Genomic DNA, 24,171 nt, shown 5'->3' on the forward strand with positions numbered 1-24,171 from the left:
TTATAACTGTCAGTTGTGTGTCAATGTAAAGTTCATCCTGTTATCAAGAAAAATAAAAGCACACTGCTCTGAAATAACACATTCTGGAGTTCAGTGACTGCCTGTCTCACTATTTATTCTGTAAACATATTGTTCACTTAACTGTTTTAAACATCTATTTCTTCTAAAAGATTACTTATAATTCCTTACAACTCATAAACAGACACTAACTCATTTGATGAATATTAATTTTTGGTCCATGTAAAGTGAATAAATGTTAAACAGGCAGTAAGGCCAAAACAACAACAGCCATTCAACACCAGAATATAAATGTCAAAGGAGGACAGGCTGGCTGTAGTCAGGGTTTCCACTCAGCATTTCCTTAATCTCCGATGACATATCATGGTCATTTTATGATTTAGAACTGTAAATATATTACATATTTGTCCTTTAAAAAGGTTGATTTAATAAAAAACTAACTCATTTAATCTGATGAATCAGTTTTTCAAATGTAATCAAATGTAAAGAAAAAAAAGACATGACACAGCCCTGGTCGTAGTCTTTTCTTGGGATTTGCTAATACTGTAAAACATAAAATAATGGCAGCCTAATCTTTTTATAATCTACAGAGCACAGAACTCTGTCAAGACTAATAAATCCTCTTCATCTAATTTTTTGCATTTTTAATTTTAGCATTTTATCTACTGTATGTGTCATTAATTTCATGTGTGGTGCAGGAGTTCATTAGGAAACTGATTCTTGGATCAACAACACTAAAAAATAAAGACTTGTTTCTTTGTATCTGGCCTAATTTAAATCTTAATCTCAAGGACACAAGCCTCTTAACAGAAATAATTAGCATCTCTACCTTGATACTACAAAAATTGGCTGATAACTGCACTTTTATAAATTAATAAAAAACAATAACAGCAAAAAATAACTTTACTAAAAATATTTAAAAGATATTTTTTGACTTTTAGAAAATCTGAACTCACTTGTTTCCGTAAAGGTAGATTTATACAGTGATGAAATCCTCATGAATCATTACAAACAGATATGTGAGGCCATTAGGAGCAGTGCTAAAAAGGAACATGTCATTATCCCCCTCAGTGAAAGGTGTGAAACCACCATGTCTTGTGTTGACCCCACCAATCAGAGGCCACGGTGTGGATGAACCTGCCACCAAGAACCCAGAATAAAGAGAGTTAATGAAGCTCAGACAAAGGTGCTAATTTAAAGGAAGGTAAAGCGTGTGTGTGTGTGTGTGTGTGTGTGTGTGCGTGTGTATTTGAGTATGACCATTCTCTTTAGTATTCTGTATTGGTAAAGATAAGTATGATGAATATTAGAATGGATGAATTCTATCACTGATCACAGATTATCAGTTGGATTTTTAAAGGTTGCAAACACGGCTGTGTCACATGTCTTTCAAACAGAAACTTGTTACATAAAGACCTCTAGCTGCCAAATACTGAAAGCAGCGATTCAGTGCTACACAGATATGACAAAGCTACAACAAATAAGAAAAGGAAACATTGCCAAAGTGTGTACTGACTCAAAACTATGGATCACACTAAATTCTTGAGTGTGTCTTGAGTGCAGTCTCATTTTTCATTTGCACTCCCAACTAAAGCTTTTCTTAAACAGACAATTAACTGGGAAATAGTAGGAAACAAATCTGTTTAATTGCTTGACGCTCACTTTGCACAAATGCACCTTTGCGTGCACAAACTTTAATGACTTCCCACACCATGAGGAAAGACAAATGAAGAACTACAAAGACAGTTTGCAACCTGTGTGCATGTGTACCCGCTTCAGGTGTGTGCACACGGATCAGGTCTGAGAGGCTACAGTTGACATTTAGGCTAAAAACATGGTGTAAATTACGTCTTTTTGGGTCAAGTTTTAATGCTGAGGCTTATGGACACTTGAATTACACCACATGAGCAGTATGGAGACATTTTGTGTTTTTTTGGTGTGTTTTTTTTTTTTACATTTTAAAACTTGTCACCATTCACTTCACTTGTACTGGATTTGGCTGCAACGCTGTTTTCCACTGAAGCTCCAGGAGTGTTTTGTGAACTGGAGATCTTCACCCATCCTCACATCAGCACAGGGGTGAGGGGATATTGAGTGAAATTTCATTTTTGGGTGAACTATTGCTTTAAGGTTGCTGTAGCTCTTCTTTGTGGAGTGTTGAAGCATGAGGTCTGAGTATTCTTGTTTTATCTTCATCATATGAACTAAAATGGATCAGTTTATTAAGACATCACTGCAATCGCAATGCAAATTTCTGTGAGCATGTCAATGGGATCTCCCATTATGTGTTAGCATCCAGCTAACGGACTAAGCTCTAATCGATTCAGGATTTGTAAAAAGAACAGTCAAAGTACATAAAAAAATCATTTTTTTCTCCCACCCCCACCGAGTGCTGTACAACATTAAGCATGAGTGAATGTACTCCATGTCCTGTGCACATTAGTTTTGCTCATTATACAGATGAATTAATTTTTAGCATTATTAAAGACTTATCAGTATTGAAGAAAGTTTTTCCAGCTACAGGAGACACAGATTCATTCAAATGAAAAGGGCTCACCTTCTTGAGAGCATGAGAGCAGTCACAGGGACAGACGCTGCTGGCCAACAAGGCCCTACATTTGTAGTACAAGTAATATTTTGGGGCCTAAAAGGTAAACTTGTCTACAAACAATACAGAAAAGGTAATTTAACGCTACTTATCACAGCCCTCCTTGACTGTGACACTTGTGTTGTCCACTTTCCAGATGAAGTGTGATGTGGTACATTTCCAGTGTAAAATGAGTTACTTCATTCCGATTCATAGTCCACATTTTGTCTTTCTGGTTCTTTTGTAAAGATCGCGTTAGCAGTTTCAGAAGGCTTAATAAACCCAGACTTCAGTTGCCCCGACAAATCAGTAGCTAGCCAGTGATGAGTACTGCTCCCTTTTTTGCAGAATGTTGAGTAAAGGACGTGGAGGAATCAGGATGTTAGCTGCAGATCATCAGCACCCACAGCAAACTGGACCACAATCCAGACAAGAGAAGTTGAATATTTTGCTTTGGAGGGAAGTATTGGTCAAGAAGATAAACTGAGAGAGTGTAAAGAAGCGTCTCATACCTCAACTTCAGACCACATCAAACGTACTTTTTTTGTTTATAAGGTTTTGCTGGGAAAATATATTTTAAAAGATCAAACTCTTGGCCTTTAAACCTTGTAAAGGGGCAAATCTCCTACTGTTTTTTTTTTTTAATAAATGTGAAAATCAATCTCGGGTCAGAGTTGACAAAATGTTACATGTTTTCATTTCACAGTATAGTCATGATGAGTAGCCACTTTATCTCTTAAAGTTACTCACTGTTCTCTTGATGCTGATCAAAACAGTTTTAGATGTTAAAGGCTTTTAACACATTTTTAAATTGTTGTGAATTGTTGTGAATTCTTGTCTGGGACATGCTTAGAAATTGAAAAAATTTAAGCAAATTAAAATATTTCATAAATATAAATCCTTAAAGAACAAATTTCCACCAAATGGATTGGTGTTGATAATTTTTCGGTAGGACATTTTTTGTCCCAGTTCTTCAGAATGAGTGAACTTAGAAAGCTTAGAGAGAGTAAGTTTTGACAGAAGAACAGCAGCTGTATCTTCAGTGTGAAACTCACCGTCAGGATGGAGAGCAGCTCGTGGATGGGCAGCTCAGCCCTCAGTCGCTCCTTAAACATGCGGATGGTTTGATGCCTCAGGTAGTAATAGGAGCCGATGCGACCGTAAGTCATTGGCTCGATGGTCCGATCATCCTGGAGCATTAATGAAAACAAAAAGTTTACTATCAAAAACGCAATCTAATGTTAAATAAATTTGTGTCATTTTAGAGAATATTATGACCATCAGGCTGGGGATATACTTGCATGTAACTAAGTATCCTCCATGCATTTGGAGCAGTGGTTTTGCATGTCCTCAGAAATGAACACTACATGCACACAAGGTTAAACAGCGAGTACTGTATATCTCTGGCCTTACACACACATACACACACACCTCTTTTATCTCTATGCAGTAAGAGCACTCCAGGTCCCGCAGGCTTCTCAACACCAGGCTGGACAGGTATTTGTTAATGGACTCATGGCTGATGTCTTCTAGGCTGTAATAACTAAAGAACACAGGACAGAAAGTGTCATTACAAAATAAATCAACGGTGTGAGGTAAAAATGCAAATGAAGGCCCATTTGGTTGCTCTCATGCCCCTCTGTCCGGCAAAAAGTGTTGGACAGGGAGGCTCAAGAAGATATAAATACTGCTGGACATATTTCAGGGGTACTGAGTCATGATTCAGGGACTTCAAACACTTCAGATCTGTGCAAATCACATGGAGTGATAGACTGGCGATTTTGGTGAACTTTAACATGTGAATTTGCTGCACTAGCCAATGACAAACTGTCTTGAGATTGTTGACCTTTGAGGGAATGGTGAGCTGGAGTCTAAAACAGAAGGAGAACTAACCTAACGTATTTTACCTTTTTTTATTATGTCACCAAGCACCTATCACCTTCTATTTTACAAGGATATTGAATTATTGAGTCTGTCCTCACCTGCTCAAGTAACTCAGTTGGTACAAAAATGGCAGATTTGCAGATCTGAAGCAGTCAAAGACACAAACACCACTATAATCTATGGATATGTTACAAACATGTACACAAGGCTTCTTGAAGTGTAAGCATCATATCTCAAATATGATAAAAACCAAAATAACAGACATGATTGGAGTTTCCTTGACTTAGGTTTTCTCTCCTTGATTATGTTACACTGCTGATGGAACCTTACTGATAAAGAAATCTCACTGGGGCCTAATGGAAAACCCAGATGACAGATGATAGTAGAGTAAAATGGCTCGTCACTACTGGCTGCTATAAGTGGTGCACACACTGTTGTGTGGTGAGGAAAAGCCCAGGCTGAACGAAAAATGCCCAGCCTTCTCCAGCAAATGATTCCCAGGTTAGACTGTTATTACCTGAAATAAGACAACCAGTGGCCAAAATGGTTTCCATGCTCAGCTCTGCTTAGTAAGAGTTACCACATGAGGCTCAGCAGAAGTGTAATTAAAGACAATCTTCATTAGCTCATAATGCCAATATTTGTGCATGGTGTGTGCAAGTCAAATAAAAGTCCAAAGGAAAGCAGGCATGGTTTCATTAAAGCTGGTAGAAACAGATGCTGAAGAGCCTAAAGGTATATTTGTAAGAGTGAAAAAAACAAACCTGTGTGAATATGTAATGCAACTAATGTAAAATATGTCTTGGTTAAGTTGGAGGAGTGTTCTTTACTGGTGCCATCTGGTTGTTCTGCAGTGTCTGTTAAAAAATATATTTCATGCCTTCATCTGAAGATGAATACATAAAGTAAAGATTTATAACTGAGATATCCAACAGAGATTTATCACAGAATGGGTTAAAGATAAAAAGTAGTCCTCTGTGAATGGCTTAACTGTAGGTTGCAGTGAATTATTGATGTGAGACCATCCTTGTGTTTGTTTCAGAAAGTTGTAAGCTAAGATGAAATACAAATCAGCTGGTAGAAACAAACACAAGTCTTTAAACTGCACCATAAATACTCAGTCATCAACAGTCCTTGGTATCTATTGACAATAATTCTGACTTTAGAAAGACTTGTTGGATGTGCAGTTGAGGAATGGAAGGCTGCTGACATTAAATTTTGATACCATATGTATGTAGATGATACACTAAAATATTTCAACATTCTGAACACATTTTTATTGCTATCTACAAATTGAATTCCATACAATTAAAGTGACAGTAATGTATTGTATGTGCTTAGATTCGTTCTGTCTCGCCATGTAAAAGTTATGGAGGCAGGATGGTGGGTGTCTATATCTCGAACACATAACAAGATTTGTGTTATAAAACCATGAGGTTTTCAGCTCTATTGGTGATTATAAATGAGCAGAATCACTTGTTGATCAGTGTGCTGTTGTGTTATGTCTCGCCTCTTTTGACTAAGCAATGCCGGAAATACTGTGTAAAAGGACACACTGGGGCATCTCTGTATCAGTGCTGTTTGATTCAGTGTAAATACAGTCCTAGTTGCTGCGATCTTGCGAGATCTCTTTGTACAAAGTTCTCTAGTTTCCAACCAATGCAGGTGTCATTTTTGCACCCAGCACCCACACCGCGTAAGACGCAAATGTGCACACATGGACATGTTGGTCTTCAGGTGTGTTCAGGCACATTGTTGGCACATTGCTATTTTGAGCAGAAAGCAATTGTGCCTTTGACCAACAAAAAACTGGTCTAAAGTCAATGGCACAGTATTTTCCTGCTATTTAAATGGACACATTATTCAGATAGTAAGATGCACCTGCACAGGTGGGTTCACAATGCACATACATTACATTGTGAGATGGCGGAGGCAAAGCGTCAAGGACCTCAGTAAAGACAAATACTGCTGTAAACTTTGCTTATCCTGCAATGCAGTAGCACACATCAGTATTCTCCTGTCAGATGATTTGGAGACTATTGCCAGCTGTTCATATGCACTGCCTGTTGCTATCAAAGTCACTGCCGCACTGCATTTCTTTGCATGTGGGTCACTGCAACATCCTGAGTTCACACACAAGATTATCTGGTTCCTCAATAGTTCATTTCTCCTCCTTTTTGGCATACCTGGCTTTGACTCTGCAATCAGATTTTGTGACGTTGAACTAGCAAAAATGGAGTCCTAAATGCACTTGCTCCATGCATGTTAGACCATGCACTATGCAAGACTCCTAAATATTTAACTACTTTATGTGGGGCAGCAATCCACCATTTTCTGGCACGCTACAATGGTCTGAGAAGCGAAGGTACGACCCCCAACTGCTTCACACTCAGCTGCAAACCATCCTGGTGAGTGCTGCAGCTGACAGGTTGATAAAGGCAGCAGGTTCACATCATCCAAAACAGCAGAGACGCAGTCCTGTCGACACCGTACTTACAGCAACACTCTCCACGCTCCAGCTGCTTGAGATTCTGTCCATAAAATCATAGCTCAGTTGTACAAGGACCAAAAGGCTCGTAGCAGGTGCTATGTGTTCTTGCAGCACTCCTCGCAACACACCATGAGGAAGATAGTCATTATCCTTCTCCAAGTCTATTAAACACATGTACAGTGTCTTGGCAAACTCCCATGAACCCTCTGGCACCCTTGCAAGAGAAAGAGATCGGTGCACCAGCTCAGAGGGAACACCTGGGTGGAATCTGCATTGCTCCTGTTGAATGTGAGGTATTTGAGCCTCACATTCAAGATGTTCATGTTTCTTGTCGTTTGATCACAACTGTCTGTCCAAACAGAGTTTGAGAAATTTCTTGGCATTGACATTAAAATAGGAGCCTTATAGATCCAAACCAACATATTTTTGCTGCCAGCTCTTCACATAGAAAAAATGTATGAGTGTTGGCTTGTATGCTGAATTCCTTTTAAACATGCATGCCCACTAAACTATCAATGTGGTAGAATAAACTACTATCCATTAGTCTTTATGAAACACTATCCCATATATTACTAGTCACTTAAAGGGATAGTTCACCCAAAAATGAAAATTCAGTCATTATCTACTCTCCCTCACGCAGTTAAAAACACTGCTGGAGTTTCACAGGAAAACAGTAATGCAGAAACTCCCAAACAATGGAAGTGAATGGTGACCAGTTTTCAAATGTAAAGAAAAAACAGAAAAAACAAAACAAAAACTGCTACTTTTTGGGTGAACTATCCCTTTAGGATGAGTTTGAGAGTTGACTAACTTTTGCATGTATTTTGGTTGATTGACCTGCAATAAACTCTTTGAATAAACTGAGTTTAGATACCTTTCTAAGAATATTATGTTTTATTAAACTGTGGTTGCATTCTAGTATTTCACCCTTTGTGTCTTTTTTTAGAGTTTTTTTTTATAGGCTCCCTCTTTTGTTTTGTCTTATGGCTAGCTGGAAAAATGTATGTAAAATGTGGGTTTTTTTTCTCTTCTTAATGTGCATGTATACATGTAAATGCTGGTATAGCAGTTTATGGTGAAGTATCAGTGTCCTTTATTTGATTACTTACATGACAAAATGGGCATGGCCATGAACACAGAAATGAAAATGTTGGAAACAATTAAAAAAACAAAAAACAAAAAAAAACTATAGCTAAGTGGAACTTAAGAGTATATGGAAATATAAAAAAGCTATCATAGCGAGGATGAATACCAATCCATCAGTTAACAGGTGGAGGAGGAATATTAGATTAAGGTAATTTTGCAGTTGTCTCCATAATGCATGCAAACCAGGGCCGACTCTAACAAATCGCCCACTTCTCATATTACATTAAAACAAATGATATCTTCATGATCGTTATACAGAATCATTTATCGTGCAGTTGGGAGCAGGGAGGAGAAATCATAGTCTCACCCGTGGGCTGGAAGCAGCATTGAGACGGATGATGGCCATATTTAATGTGTGTTTAATGTTAAGTATTCCTTTCATTCCCATCGCTCCACATGTTAACAGCACGCAGCTCTGAGCGCTGAATGTGTTTATTGCGGAACACATTTCACAGGTCTTTACCGGCGGTGGGGCCTGTCTGATTAAGTCGTGGCCATTAGCATCATCACCATTAGGCTCCTGATGGCACGGGGAGTCGGCCTGCAGACGTTTACGATGCCCGCGGGACCCCGTGTCTCTGTCTGTGTGTGTCTGTGTGAGTGTTGTGGGAGTCGCAGCCTGAAAGCAGTGGTGACAGATTAGCTGTTCAGATATAAAACACAGCTGCATGGAGATAACAGTGTCAGGGGATCTGCACAATTTAAGACACAGAATATCATTTCATTTAACATTAAGCTGAATTTAAGGTTGCTGATATACAGCTGTTGATTAAAGAGCGTACAATAAAGGAAAAATATGTTTGTCATAGTGGAACCAAATTCTGTTATGATTTAATGGAAGACCTGTGGGTCTAACTTAGTGTCAACTGTGAGTGCAAGCCATGTAACACAAGTGTTGATGGTAAATGTAGTCAACTGAAGCAGAAGATTCCTCAGTGCTAATAGACGTTCTCCTGCCACAACATGTTCAGACCTGATCTCTCTGTGATTTCAGGACATTAGACATGTTGAATTACCAAGAGGGGGACATATGGAAAGAAAGACGTGTCAAAGGAAGTTGTTTTGGATTCACACTTTAGAAACACTTCAGTCTATAAGTCTCATGTGAGTGCTGTAATCGAAGATGTTTCTTTATTTCATTGTTTCATGTAGAATTTGGGATCTTTCATCTATACCTGCCTGATACCCCTTCATAGCTCTTGGTTCTATTATTGTTGTTCTGAGATTTTTTTCTTGAAAAAGCCTAATTTACTATATAATTTAAAGTATATATGTCTTTATAAAGTGCTTCTTGACTGTAGGTTTATGTATAAAGTATGGCTCCAATTGTTCGCAGCACAATATTTAGTGCTCAAGGTCAGCAAATCCCAGAATGGATGGACGGATGGATGGATGGATGGATTGTTGGGTTGGTGGCTGGACAGATGGACGGACAAACAGACAAATGCATGGATGGATGGATGATGGATGGTTGAATGGATAGTTAGATAGTTGGGTGGGTGGATCAATGGATGGATGGATGAATGGATGGATGGATGGAAGGATGGGCTGGTGGTTGGATGGATTTAAAATCAATTTTGACTTTTTGATGACACTGACTTTGCAAAGTGGACTAAAACTGTGGAAATCACAAATTGGGTGTATTTCAGGGAAAATAGCTAATGATATTACAATACCAATTGTATTATTACAACTAGTAATAAAGCTATGACTAATGGTCTTTGTAATAGTGGTAGCTTGAGTAGTATTACTATTACTGTTGGGCAATCATTAGTATTATTAATATTCTTATTTCTATCGGGCAATTAGATTAATATAACTCAGGTGAGGCAATTTCTGGGGTGACTTTGGTAATTTTACTTTGCTAATTCAGTAGTCTGCCCCTGCAGAGTGAGTGAAAGCCGACAGACTGTTGTTCAGTGAGCTAAACCAGCAGAACAAAGAGGCCAGCAACGACAGAGAGAGGCAGCAGGGAGACACGGCCTTTAGAGACAGAATATTTTTACATCTAACTTGGTGAATTCAGGGTTTATTTTGACCAAACCAGATTTAGTGATTTTTGAAACAGTGGAAAGACTGTTCAAGACAGTTTTGGAGATTTTAGTTTTTCTGTTGAGTATGAATAAAGTGTGTTTAACATAGAGTTACCAAGGCATTTAAGCTCAACTTAGTTCGGTAACAGAGAGAAATGTGGATTCAGAATATGGTTGTATTTTCCTGTTTAATAAAGAAAATAGCTGTAAGAATATATAATTTTCTTGACATTTTGTGAATTCATTTTGTCGATTTATATTTGTTTACACTGAAAAGGCTCAGAGAGATTGTGGAATGCAGCCAACACAACGCTTGCATGCATTTCTCAGCTCAAACTACACCTGCATGAATATATCGTCAGTTTCCAGCTGTTTTGCTGCAAAACACTGAATATTGATTCAAAATCTCCCTTGAATCCAAACTGACTCGTGATTTTCAGAGGCCTGTCCTGGTACAATCTTACTGCTGGACCTCAGTGAGGGCCTGAATGGTAAATGTGGGCTGACAGCCGTGCAAATACCAACAGGCTGGAATGTTCTGGAATGGTATCTGTCTACACAGCAGATGTTTGACCAGAGCAGGCCTCAAAAGTCTGCATGTTTGTCCTTAGTTTTGATGTACGTGAAGCGCTGCTGCTGGTGTGAGCGGGTGTTCTAACCTGGGGTTCATCACCAGTCGTCTGAAGAAGTACGTCCAGGTGATGTAGTCCATCGCGTCCTGTTTGGATGAGATGGTTCCCGCAGCAATCTCAGCGTTCAGATGGTCTGACAGCACACTGAGGAGGCTGTGGAGACAACACACAATCACAGACACATCCTGTACAGACATATTCACAATAACAATTTTGTTTCAAAGGCATCTGAGGAGGGATGGGAAATCAGCAGAATTCCTGCCTTTTTTAAACCAGGAAGTGAGACAGGGATCCTTAGGGTATAGCTGACCCTTTTTTATGCCTGATTAAATCAGGTTTTTGTAAAAAAAAAAAAAAAAAAAAAGACAGAAATCTGACACAACTTTAAAGGGCTAACGTTTTCATAAAAAGCCGAAGTTGACCAAAAGCAAATTCTTTGGCAACAATTCTTGAATTGATTATATGATCGCAAACTGAATATCATTGGGCTGTTCATCAAATAAAATGAAAGATCTTAACGTCATCTTTGCCTCTGTGATGTAGACTGTTCTGACAATCTACGAAATGATTAATCCATTAAATGAAAAAATAATCGGCAGATTAATTGATTGTTGCAGCCCCAGCACCAAGTATCAGAAACTCTTAAAGGATTGACTTCTGGCATCAAATGTGAGGTCAGGATCATGAACCTGTTTTTTAATTAAGGTAGTTCCTGATTTGGATCAGAATGATGTCAGTTTTAGACAAGTGTTATTTGTTTCCCTTATTTTGGTAAACGAACGAAAGAATTCTGCAACAAAAAGAAGAAAAAACCCTCTTCTCTGTTTTGTAAATTTGGCATGGTATAATCCAAAATTCTTGGCAAGTTTAATTCAGAACAAGGAGTTTCTCTTGTTCTGGCATTAAAAGTCCACTGACCTGTAGTACTATTTATCCATCTAGATAGTTTTGGTGTGAGTTGCAGAGTTTTGGAGATATCCGTTATAGAGATGTCTGCCTTCTCTCCAGTATAATGGATCTAGATGACACTAGTCCTGTGCTTTGAGCACCACAAGTCGAGTGACATTTTGTCCCATTATATTGTAGAGAAGACAGACATCTCTGTGCCCAACACCTCCAAAACTCTGCACCTCACACCAAAACTATCTAGATGGATAAATAGTACTACAGGCCAGGGGAAAAATATGCATTTTTGATTTTGGGGAGAACTGTCCCTTTAAGTTGTATTACATTATTTTATTTTAATAATTATATTCATATGTTTTGTTCTGTAGTGCTGCATATTTAAACACGCCATAGATCTCAACAATAATGCTGCTATTTGAACATCTACGGATGATACTGAGCTGGATCTCTGTCCCTCCTGTGGTACTGATGGCTTTTGTGTCCTACAATGATTTTATTCATGTCACTTTAAAGTCACTCTGTCTTCACCTCTGCTGCAGCTGCCACACCTCTTGTTTATGGATACCACCACAAAAGTTAACAGTCTGCATGCAGTGACTTTTTTGGAATATGTAAAAATACCAAATAAAAATGAAGGTCATTTAATGGTGTGGGTGAAAGCTGTCTTCATTTTTTCTTCTAGTAAATCTATTATATATATGTTAATAGGTCTTGTTATATATGTTCTTTACTGTATGAAGCAAATTGAGGGGGCTTTTTTGTACATGAGATGGGCATAGAACAGGTGAGATTAGTTATAATTCACAGCGACAGGGAGGTACACATGTTTGATGGATACTGTCTTGCTCATGCAGTATATGCACAGATTTACAGCTCTGGTAAATGTGGCCCCTGGTCTATCTAAAGAAAAGATGGGATAAATCTTTGTAGCCGAGACAAACAGACATGTGAATGTTACCTGGACTCGACAGGGAAAGGCTCGTATAGGAACTTCTTGTAGAAATCCTTCTTGATGTCGTGGACGAGGATAACCGCTTTGCCCTGGTCATCAAACTGAGGTCGACCTGCTCGCCCCATCATCTGCAGAACATCTGCACAGACAGCACAGACATTACAACAAACTGCTCTCCATCCCACGGTCTGTTCTTTAATAATCTGCTGTGAAAAGTGACTCCAAACACTTCAAAGCTCAAGTACAACTGCTTTTTAGTGAAACTCCTTTCCTCACTCTACTTACAAAACCTGGATGAATTTGATTAATGAAATGATATAAGGCCTTATATTAAAGGGAGTCACCGTCGTTGTGATGGCAAAAAATGGACTTATCTTATATTCATTAAAGCCACACTAAAGTCACACGAGAGGGAGTGCTGTTGTACTGAATATCAGCACGGCTGTGATTTAGTTGTAGGCAGGTAGACAACTACAGCCATGCTGATTTTCAGTACAAGAGCACTCCCTCTTATGTGACATTGCTTTTATACAAAGGTTTTACAAGCACCATTCATTAGTTAACAATAAGTGCAGGTATTTTCCCTGAGTAACAGATCAAAAGCTGTTCAAACTGCTGTTCTTGTATCCTACTCTGTGTACTCTGTCAGATTATGAAGTGAGTGACAACAATCCCACAGTAATAAACCCTGAATTGTTACATTACTGTGCAAAACGCCTCGTTTTCATCCTGTCTGCAGTCTCTATCTGTTAGTCATTGTAACATTAATGTAACATTAATGTAACAATTATTAGATCACCTGTAAAGCAGAGTGATACATGTAATTAAAAGTCCCAGTGCTGTTATACTCTATATCAGTACTCATGGAATGAAAATCAAATTACTTGATTGGAACTAACTGTTGTATAATAAGGAATAATTCATTAAATTACATTGTTTACATAAAACAATCATAATGTTAACTTCTGTTCTGTTATGGTAGATCAAAAACAAAATGTCTTGTATGTGCAAGTAAGAAAACACTTAATGTACAGGACTGTGTACCTGTGATGGGGTAGTCCACGTAGCGTCTGGATTTGCCGTCATAGTACTCAGTTCCCTTGACGACCACCAGATGAGCGGGGAAGTTCACCCCCCAGGCCAGAGTGCTGGTGGCAATCAACACCTGAGAGAGGAGAGAAGAACTTACTGCAATGATGTAACACAAGAGCAAACTTAGAATTATTTACACAGAATGGCGATATGTAAATTGTAACTAATAGTATCATATGAGTTATGTAGTTGTTTTAATACTTTTATTTCAAATAATTTCATGACACAATACAACCACAAACTGTTGGGAACTGTTGCAAAATAAATATCTAGCTGTACATAAATGTAATCAAACTTGCATGATTGATTTAAAGGTTAGAAAAAAATAAAAAGGTAAAAAAAAAAAAACGTAATGTAATTGTTGAAGAAAAGATGGGTATATGGGTGAAATGAGAATGTACATACACTGTATATCATATTTATATGTTCAATGTATGTTCTGCTGTACAGCACAGTGTGTACGTTAGCATCATAAGAAATGCAAATATTTTGGTCAGATACTAAATATCTTATGCAGGTTTTTCTCTCAGTTTCAACACAAACTATATGAGCGTGGATGATAAGGTATTTAAAGAAACACATAGGCTAATAAAAAGAATTACACTGTGTTGACAGTATTTATGGATTTTTAGGATTTTACTCTTGTATGTAGGAACATCTCTGACATTTAGCCAATGGGCCGAGTGTTAAGATCTTTTTGCTGACAGCCAGTATAGCACTCATCAATATGCAATAAATGGTCAACAATCAAATTGCACAGCACTTATTGTGTAAGTCCTATGTGAGGTCACTTATTTACAGGTAGGTCAGGTAGTGACTGGAGGTCTGGTATAGAGGTTGAGGTCGTACCTGGATCTTACAGTTGACGAACAGCTCCTCCACAGTCTTCCTGTCTCTCTCATGCAGACCTGCGTGATGCATCCCGATCCCAAAGGCCAGCGTCAGTTTCAGGTTGGAATCTCTGACTGTGGCAATGATGTCCTCTATCTGCAGCATGACAGACACAACTTCCTTTACAAACTGACTGACAACAACACGTCTCATCAAACTCTGGGTACGAATCAGTGAATGTCAAACTTTTCCTTTGAAGCCATTTGTGTTTTTTCTCTTTTTGACACCTGTAAATAGATGTGTAATAGAAAGACTCATGAGTATCGAGTCATTCATGTGGACATGTGGCTTGTTTGCATGGCTCTCCTGTGGTTCCAGTAGGATTGGGGCATCTTGTATTGTACTAAACAGATCTAATGTCTTCCAGCCAACACAAACAGCCTCTGGGCTAAAGGAAAAAAAAAGTTTAATCTGTGCTTTGCGAGAGTAAACAGAGAGAGAGTCAGTGGAGCAGAGCTGAAGGAGTAAACAGAGATGAACACAACAATCGGCCTCATTATTTCTGTTCTCTGTATTTTCAAAAACATATAATTTGTAGATAAAGAATGAAGAAAACCCTTAAGACAACTTTAAGTGAGATAGCCTGTGTACTTGTAAAATCTGTTTTCAGTTACATTTTTTATTTTTCTTAGTAAATTAAACAAAAAAAATAGTCCCTCTCCCCTTCAAAATAAAATGTATGTCCTAAGAATCAAAGATTCAGTTTAGAGCTGCAATGATTAATCAGTTAATTGATTATAAATTGATAATTAAATGAATCACCAACTACTGTGATGACATACATGTGGAGCATACGGATGTCTGTCGGGGGAAACGTTAACTTTTGGTTGTTCTGTATTCTTTAACAAAACGTTATATTGTTTGCAAGCCAAATTGAACCAAAAAAATTGCCTAACATTACATTTTTTGCTTGCTAAAATGTAAAAACATTGCATTGTTTGCTTGCTACTGTTAACTACACAGTTAACAAAAAGTTACATTATTTGCTTGCTAACGTTAGATAAAAAGTTAACAAATAGAAACATTTTGTTACTAGAAAAACAGATCTAAACATGTATTTTTGGACCTAATTTGGAATTAATTGATTGAGAACAAGACTGACAGATTAATCGACAATGAAAATAATGGTCAGTTGCAGCCCTAATTCAGTTTCCATTCACAGTGCGGTGTATCTTTCAAAGGATATGAGGTAATAATAAGCAGGAGACTGGAGGGGGAGAGTGGAAATCCAGCCCTGAGAGAAGCAGCCGGGGGTTTCAGGCAGCAGCAGAGGGAAGAAAGAGCTGTCAGGTCGGAGAGGGGATTTGGGGCAGTGGGTGACCCCCGGTGAGAGTTAAGCAGCTATCGCCAGAAGCCTGTCAGTCAAACAGCAGGGAGCTGAGCTGCTACACAGGCCAGCGCAGAGAAGCAGCAGGCAGCGGCATATATCAGCGGAACACACACAGAGGCCGGGGACGCTGTGTGCTCACATATAGAAACTGGGCCTATGTTATAAGACGGTACATATTTGCATTGAGACAAGATATCTGCAGGGTTCAGCAAAGCAAATTCAGGACTGTGGAACGATTCCACATGTATCATTTTAAAACTTGCATTAATAATGCTACTCCAGGTATACTTATAGTAAGCAGAGAAGGTGATGAGTGAAATGATTGTTGGGAAGTCGGTTTTCCACCACACTTTAGCTATTTCTGCCAAATTACAGCAAAGATGAGGCATCATTTCCTCAATCTGTGTGCAGCTATAAAACAATGGCCCTTTTATGAACCACTGACACACAACTGAAAGCTCAGGGATGCTTTTCCATTTTGTTTGTTATGGAAATACAATACATTATTCCTTTGTCTCAAAAATATTTATAATACATTCTAAATCTTCAGGTAGTTTGATCAAGGCTTAAAACTATAATATGTGACATTTCTGCATTAAAATGTCTAAAAAATGTTGCATATTTTATTGGGCTGTGTATTTAAATTATTCAGACAATGGTCAAATCAGAGAAATTCACTGATTTTGAAATTCTTCATTGATTCAAGGTTACCTACAAGCCGCTAGTTGCTATAACTTCCTGGAAAACACAGGATGCGTCAGATACGTCAGAGAGGGAGCATGATTTCTGAGTCACGTCTTATAGATTTTCATCAGCAATGGAGACAACAACTCCAACAATCCCACGCAACTTCATGACATAGTCAAATTACTCAGGCTGCCCCTGACTTAAGATTTTCCTAGTCGACCAATCAAGCCAATAGTCGAGTAATCGTTGTAGGCTTATGATATTAATTTGATTAAATATATATTTTCTCACACAAACCAGGAATAAAAAACTTCTGGTTCCTCAAAAACAAATACTCACTGACTTATCAGCACTGTGTATGATGTGTGCATTCCTTGACCACTTCATGTCTCCTGTCCCCTTCAGACAGCGGACATGAAGTGGTCAATGGAGCCTGCCAAACAGTCTCCATTGACCTCAGAAGCTGGATCCCATAAGACTACTAACAGAGCTAACTTGCTAATGGCAGCAACAGCACACTTCTTCTTCTTCTTTTTTTAAAGGCAACTTGCTACCAGGTGAGCATTATAGCCACCTACTGTATGGTCATGTTCTACAGCACATGTAGCAGCTGCATGCCAGAAAAATGGTCTGTGTTGCAACAATCCCTCAAGCCTAATGACAAGGCACAGCTCACAAATGGAGTGTGGGGTGTTTTTTTTTTCTGTGACTAAGGAATAAATAAAAATGTGATCTACTAAAGCCTCTAGGCACCAACTAGCAGTTTTGTCACCTATAGGGTGAAGCTCTACAAATGAGACCCCTGCCGGCAGACCTTACATATTGTGCATTTAACTTAAATGAAATGTAGACTGAACTAGAGATGTTCTGATACAATCTTTTTCTCACTGACACCAATTCTGATATGTGAAATTTGCTATCACTGTTGTATGGCCTGGCTCAGGTTGAACTCTTTGTAAAATACAGACAGATAATAACCTGCTGTAGAGGATGACTTCAACAACCTGGGGGAAAGAAAGGCATGCTGGAAGTAGCAGGGTCCCGTTCCTGGGTTATAATACACTAACTGGTGTTGGATGTGTGCCTAGACTGATTGGATACCCAATCCAGCATTTCAGGGCATAATGGAGGCATTTTCCAACACTGATATCAGAGCAACTTGAACACCCCTAGATTGAACCATAGTTCTCTCGTCACTTTCAGCTATCTAGCAGCCTCTAATGGACGCAATGTGCATTACACCCCACAATACAAACTTATATCTGAAGCTTGTCCTGACGATGGCACAAAAAGGAAATATTACACCAATATTTTGAGTGCCACATTGATGTTTTGGTTCGAGGATGGCACAAGAGTTCATGGAAAGAGTTAATCCTTTGGGGAGCATGAATGTGCTCAGTAAATTTTTATGGTGAACTGACAATTAGGGACTGTGAACACACACAGCTATTTACATGGAAATCTGAACAATATTTCAGACAGCCTGTCACCGACCAAAGTGTTTGACGCACAGACAGACTGAGTAAGCTTGCAAACACATTGGTATTTTTACACCTTGTTCAAATACAAATCGTGCATAAGGCTAACACAGTCAGTCACTGACAGTCCTGCAGCCTGGAAACAGACTGAATCAACTTTATGGAAGCATGTGCTAGTAAAACCAGTTGATAGTTCCCAGTTGATAGTGGTGTAATAATATTAGCCTACTTTTCAAATGTGAGCCCAGAGGAGTCGTTTGCTCCCATCTTGAACTGATCCTAAGGTATGCACAGACAATATAATGGAGGATGACACAGACTTTTCCGGCTGAGGATGGCTTGAATTCCATCTGTAATTACACTTAAACCAGCACTTACATGCAGAAACGGAGCATCAGCAGAATACAGACAGAGGAGGAGGGAGAGCAAAGAGAAGGGCACAGAAGTGAAGGAGATACATGAGAATGACAGACGCTAAGGATACTATTTGCACCAGCTGCATCAGTTCTCTACAGTCATGGCTACAGCAAGGTCCCTGAAAGTGATGTTACTTACCTCAGCCTACGTGAGCTTAATGTGTAAAGACAAAGCTGAGCAATAAGTCATGACACACATGATGCTCATGGTTTGTCCTCTTGATTGATTGTGCAGAAGCAGGACACAGGTTACAGTTGCTCTTCTGTGTTATGCAGGAGCTGTGATTTTCAGTCGTCCGTCTAACAGACACATTTCTATTTTAATCAACCCAGCTGTCTACAAAGGCTGCATCATGGCTGGCATTTCACTCACACTATACCTGTATAGAAAATTTATTTTATTACATTTTATGTCCATTTCACATGTGTTGAATGCTACAAAAACGTGGGTGATCTACACTCTATACTGCACCTGAACACATCCTGTGTAGACACAACAAACATGCTGTTCACAGTGTGTTCAATAAGATAAGATAACACACCTGATTATTGTACACTGAAATAAAAAATGAAAAATTCACCTGCGTGAAATATTGCACAGCATGAAGTGACATTGCTGAAAATAAGTACTAATACTCCACAATTGGTCTACATTGTGGTATAATTTTCAGTTTTAGAATTTGCCAGTTTGAAAATGGTAAATTGTAAATAGTCAGTTTTAGCGTACCTCTCTCTCGTCCTGGTGCAGCCACTGTTTGGGGTTGTCCTCTGTGGCCAGGTAGGCGATGAGGTCCAGGGCGGTCAGTCGAGTCTGCCGTCGCGACGACACAAAAATCAACACCAGCTTGGCTGGCGAGTGGCTGCGTATCGCTGCAAAGATAAATTCAAAACAGAAGAGACTGATGGTTTTTGGATGAATTAACTTCTCCAGTAACTGTTTTAGAACCATTCCATTCTGTTTCATGTTCTGTCATACTGCACACATCTTCAGCTGTGACCAGCAGCTCTTAAGATCAGTCAGTTGGTCCACAATAATTCCCAACCCTTTGGAGGCAGTTTCCATTCTAAGAGGCTGAGATTTGACATGTAGGTGAAGTGTGTGTCTTTGTGTTCATGTCAGTAGACACAGCAACCGTTTTGACAAGAAATACTTGTGTAAACACAGGTGTTAGCAGTGATAGTAATTAAGCTTCTGTTCCATCCAGGTCAAACAGAGTCAGTGTGCTGCTATTGTGCATGTTGGCTCACTGGAAAGGCTCTGCTACACTGAACAGGACCTTAATTAGCATCATTGCTAACACCTGTGTTTACTTCATATCAATATGGCTGCTGTGAAAAAGGTCTATCGACTTAAAAGGGACATGCTTATCGCAAAAAGGCACATAACTTCCAAATGTGTTCACAGACTCGCACAAGATTTAGTGGAAAGGCTGGTCATGAGCCGAAGGACAGCTGATTAACTGTTTATGTCATCTGGCAAAAAAGGGGCGTGGCAGTGGAAGTGCACAAACAAGCAGGTGCATAACTTCTACATGGATTCACGTAACATGACCAGACTAATCCCAACTGTTTGTCGTAGACTGTTGTTGGAAGCATCACTGGTCTCAGCAGAGATCATTGCTGAGAGTTAGCCCCGCCCCTATCCTTAAAACACGCCCCCTTCATACATCATTACCTCTTTGTTTTAGGCACTTGTGGGAGTTATTATTGGACTGCGCACAGTTTATTTTTCACTGGTGATGATTTGGTTCACATTGTACTCTGTGCACTGACATTAAATAGAATTTTATTCTATTTAATTTGAAGCTGCAGACATGAACATTCTTTACTATTTTAAATTGCAATTATTTTTCCTTTTAACTCAACAAAAGATAAAAACGGATCATGCACTAAAATTCATGAAACCTTTAGAATGTGTAGTATAACCATAGATCATTTTGGATTCCTGGTCTTATAAAAAAAGTTTAATACATGGTATTATTATGTTAGCATAAGGGAAATCATTAATTAGCTTTCAAAAACACAGCAGTAGTTTGACATACAGACAGCTGCATGAAAAGCCATAAAAGAAAATCAAATGTACATCAGTTCCTTTTACTCATGATTTGGAGATCATTGACAGATCTATCATAAACTGCTTTTATTGTTGAAGGGAATTCCATATTTAGTCATATTTAATTAATTAGCAAGGAAACCTTGGTTACAGAGCAGAAATGGCAAGCCACTTAATTGTTTTCTACCTCCAAATAATTCTCCTGGCTAGGTTCACTAAATTAATTAAACTTTTTATTTTTATTTTTTTATCAATAAAAAAACAGCTACTTCAATGTTACAAATAAGCTTCCTGACAATGACTGTACTTAAAATCATACTTTTGGGGTTTCTCAATACCCTGGTGTACCATATATTGTAGTGTGTAAATCCTTGTGTACCTTGGAAGGTGGGCTTGTTCATGCTGGCCATGCGGGGGCAGTAGTGTTGACCTGGGAAACCGTGGATGTGAACTTCCAGCGGCACGGGGCGAACAGACGGACGGAAGTTAAACAAACCCACCTGTTACACAGAGAAGAGGGGAGAGGAGGAGGAGGAGGGAGGGAAGAGGAAAAAAAAAGAGGAGAGATTTAATGTGAGCAGCTGGCATCATGAAGGCCCATCTGGCTGTAATGTAAACTGTGTGTCGCTGTCACCGAGGCTCAGAGCAGCAGGTCACTGCTGGACTCTGCTGGTTAACCTCTCATCTGTCTGCTTGTGTTTATTGTGTGATAAGGTGGTGTGCTGCAGTGTGTGAACAGAATCAAACTCAAAGTGTGTTGCAGGATGTTGTTAGAGTGTGGTGCATTATTCGGTGTGTACTGTGCTGCATGTCTACAGACATCTTAAAAGCCTGGATAATGGATTGGGCAGCTACAAATCTAAGAGCTCAGTCCCACCAGCAGCCTGCCAGTCAGATTTATGGATGGCAGACAGCCAATCTGGTTTGTTAACACTGTCTCCCTACAGCTCTGGCAGCAGAACAAAAGTCAAACTACAATATTCTGAAATGTGTCTCTGATGATGCAAAAATAGAAATAAATAAACATTTAACAATAAACATTACACATTAATTAATACATAAATTATATCTTGGCCAGAAGAAATGGCCCAAAAGAGAGAAACAATCATATGTGGACTGTAAATACCAATTCCAGATTCCATGACAGTTTGGCCATCAGTAGCCTGGACAGAAGTGTTAGTTAGACCATCTGTTGGATTAACAGACAGTAAATGACCTGCATAGCTTAAGTCGGAAAAAATGGTATTAATAAGGGAGAAAGTAGTACTTTCAAAACAGTTTTAGTGACCTTTAATGGTCTAAAACAGTTTCAAATGCCTTTCATCACACAAAAGATGTAACTAAGGCTGTGCAATAAATCCAAACATGATCAAAACTGCAATATGGCCAAGTGCTACATGCAAATCTCAGACACTGAAACTTTTTGATGAGGGAAAAATGTGTGACAAAACGACTTAATAATGAATTACTGTAGGGCTGCAGAGATGCTCTGGCCTTCAATTCTTGTTCTCCAGATGTAAGAAAGCATGTTTGTTTGGTACAGATCCCAACAAATGTCACATCATCATGATACTATGAGTTTATTACGGTGAAAATGTTTTTTGTGATACAAAAATGCATGCAGTATGGATGCAATAATTCATTTTTTTCATATTGTGTAGCCCTAGATGTGATGAAAATAATCACATACAGAGATGTTTCAATACAGTTTCTGTTACCTGAACTTCACATGCGATACTGAATACTGATCTAGTACCAGTGCATTCAAAATTCTGTGAGTTCAATCCACTTGGTTAAGAGTTAATTTTGTTTTCCCCGCAACCCCAAAACACTTCAGTCCAATCCAGTTCACAAGCACAAAAGAAAGACAACTCAAAAAGTTAGTTCCAGATCCCCACAAAAGGAAATCAGGGAATAAAGACTGGACTAATAGTGTTTGTGTTCACAGTTCAGTAATAGTTCAGGTACAGATGGTCAGTTAGTCAGGTTTGTAGTGTCAGTATTAGCACTGCTAAAACACTGACAGCTCCTGAAAAAAAAAAAAAAACCGACTCCTTGAACACAGGCTGCAAAACTTCTGTTTACCGCAATAATGGGGTACTTTGTAAGATGTCTCTCCTCTACTGACCATAAAGTTTGGCGTGTGAGATACAGCTTGGAAGTAACACAGTTTTGTGTTGGGGCAAATACGTTATGTGGTATCGGTGCTCTTTTCGGAACTTTCTGTGAAGTCGTCCTTAGAAACTGTTTGGAAAAGGGCAGGTACTTTCAAAAACACACTTGGTAGATGATTGGATGAATGGATAACTTGATGTCTGGCAAGATGGATTAATGTGTGATCTTGCAAATCCAGCTGCCTTCCAAGATAAGACGTTTACTGATACTGGTATCTGTGTTGGAACTACCCAGTGTTGAACGTTTGGGCCTGGAAATGGTCAGATTTAAAGACATTAAACAGTGAATACGGACAGCTCAAGTCCTAAAACACTGGTCTAAGTGAAGAGATGGGGTGCTCTTGGAATCAGGAAGCAATTACCAGGATATGAAGTTAAGAAAGACAATAAAAAAAAAAAACAATCTAACAATACTCTGCTTTGATGCATTTTTTCACATTGGCAAACTGACAGACTGCAGCTCACATGAGCCTTTATGGAGATGTGTAAACAATCTGTACAAGTCATTTCAATAAAACATCTTTGTATCATTGTGATGCTCCTCTCTGCTCGAAGCTGACAGGGCAGCTCATCCATCCTCATCGCTGCAGTCATTCCTGATGATTAGAACTTAAGCATGGCATCCAGACATAGACTGTAGACGATTATAGAGATAAACTACAACATCGACTCCAGGCCAAACGTATCTGTTTATCTTAATTGCCATTATTATATACATTCAATCAGATATGAAGAGGCAGGCAACGAATGAACCGTAAAAAAACACGGAGCTACACAATAACTGTGGTTTCTGGCTGCCTTCACTGCGGCAGAGTTCGGACTATTCCTGAAACAAGGGAGCTTATGAAGATGATCCCCCCCATCTGACCAAAGAACAACGGGTCAGAAGGTAACGGGAACACAGTGACTGAGCGTTTTTCAGCCATGTTCCGTTATTTGCAGTAAAAAGACGAGTGCTGCTGTATGTTTTGATGCCACGATGGATGTCTGACCTGTGTGATTCCCAGCCAGTCAGCGAGGTCTCGAGCGTTGGCCAGAGCTGTGGACAGACCAACCACTCTGACACTCTTAGAGGTGTGAGAGGAGATGAAGTTGGTCCTGGACACAATGACCTCCAACACTGGACCTCTGTCCTCACCTGGAAACACAAAGACGCAAAGGCACGGTCTAATCAAAAGGTTTATAAAACAGTTATGTGCCCCAAACCATATTTTGAGGGAGTTTCACTCTTTACTTTTCAATTATGCTGGAAAATATATTTCAGAAGATCAGATAAATCTGACTGAGTTGACATCTTACAGAGTCGACAAAATGTTACATTTTTTCATTTTACAGCATAGTCATAATGATCTTAAATGTTTGCAGGATTCCTCTTCCCCGTGACAAGATTTCTAGCCCTGG

The 24,171-nt window shown here is 39.0% G+C and overlaps 1 protein-coding gene across 1 annotated transcript in view; it reads right to left on the minus strand.

Annotated features, from left to right (window-relative positions):
* ascc3 (activating signal cointegrator 1 complex subunit 3) overlaps positions 1 to 24,171 on the minus strand; it is a 227,563-nt gene that overhangs the window by 23,115 nt on the left and 180,277 nt on the right. Inside the window, exons 27-35 of the mRNA XM_084725987.1 lie at positions 23,763 to 23,908; positions 20,976 to 21,096; positions 19,271 to 19,413; positions 14,591 to 14,728; positions 13,694 to 13,814; positions 12,656 to 12,788; positions 10,819 to 10,944; positions 4,037 to 4,148; positions 3,661 to 3,795 (exon numbers count right to left, since the gene is read on the minus strand). Coding sequence (XP_084582113.1) covers positions 3,661 to 3,795; positions 4,037 to 4,148; positions 10,819 to 10,944; positions 12,656 to 12,788; positions 13,694 to 13,814; positions 14,591 to 14,728; positions 19,271 to 19,413; positions 20,976 to 21,096; positions 23,763 to 23,908 — 1,175 coding nt within the window. The remainder of the gene's footprint in view (positions 1 to 3,660; positions 3,796 to 4,036; positions 4,149 to 10,818; positions 10,945 to 12,655; positions 12,789 to 13,693; positions 13,815 to 14,590; positions 14,729 to 19,270; positions 19,414 to 20,975; positions 21,097 to 23,762; positions 23,909 to 24,171) is intronic.

This window comes from Lutjanus erythropterus, chromosome 9 (genome assembly GCF_056507025.1).
Source record: "Lutjanus erythropterus isolate fLutEry1 chromosome 9, fLutEry1.hap2, whole genome shotgun sequence".
Lineage (NCBI taxonomy): Eukaryota > Metazoa > Chordata > Actinopteri > Lutjaniformes > Lutjanidae > Lutjanus > Lutjanus erythropterus.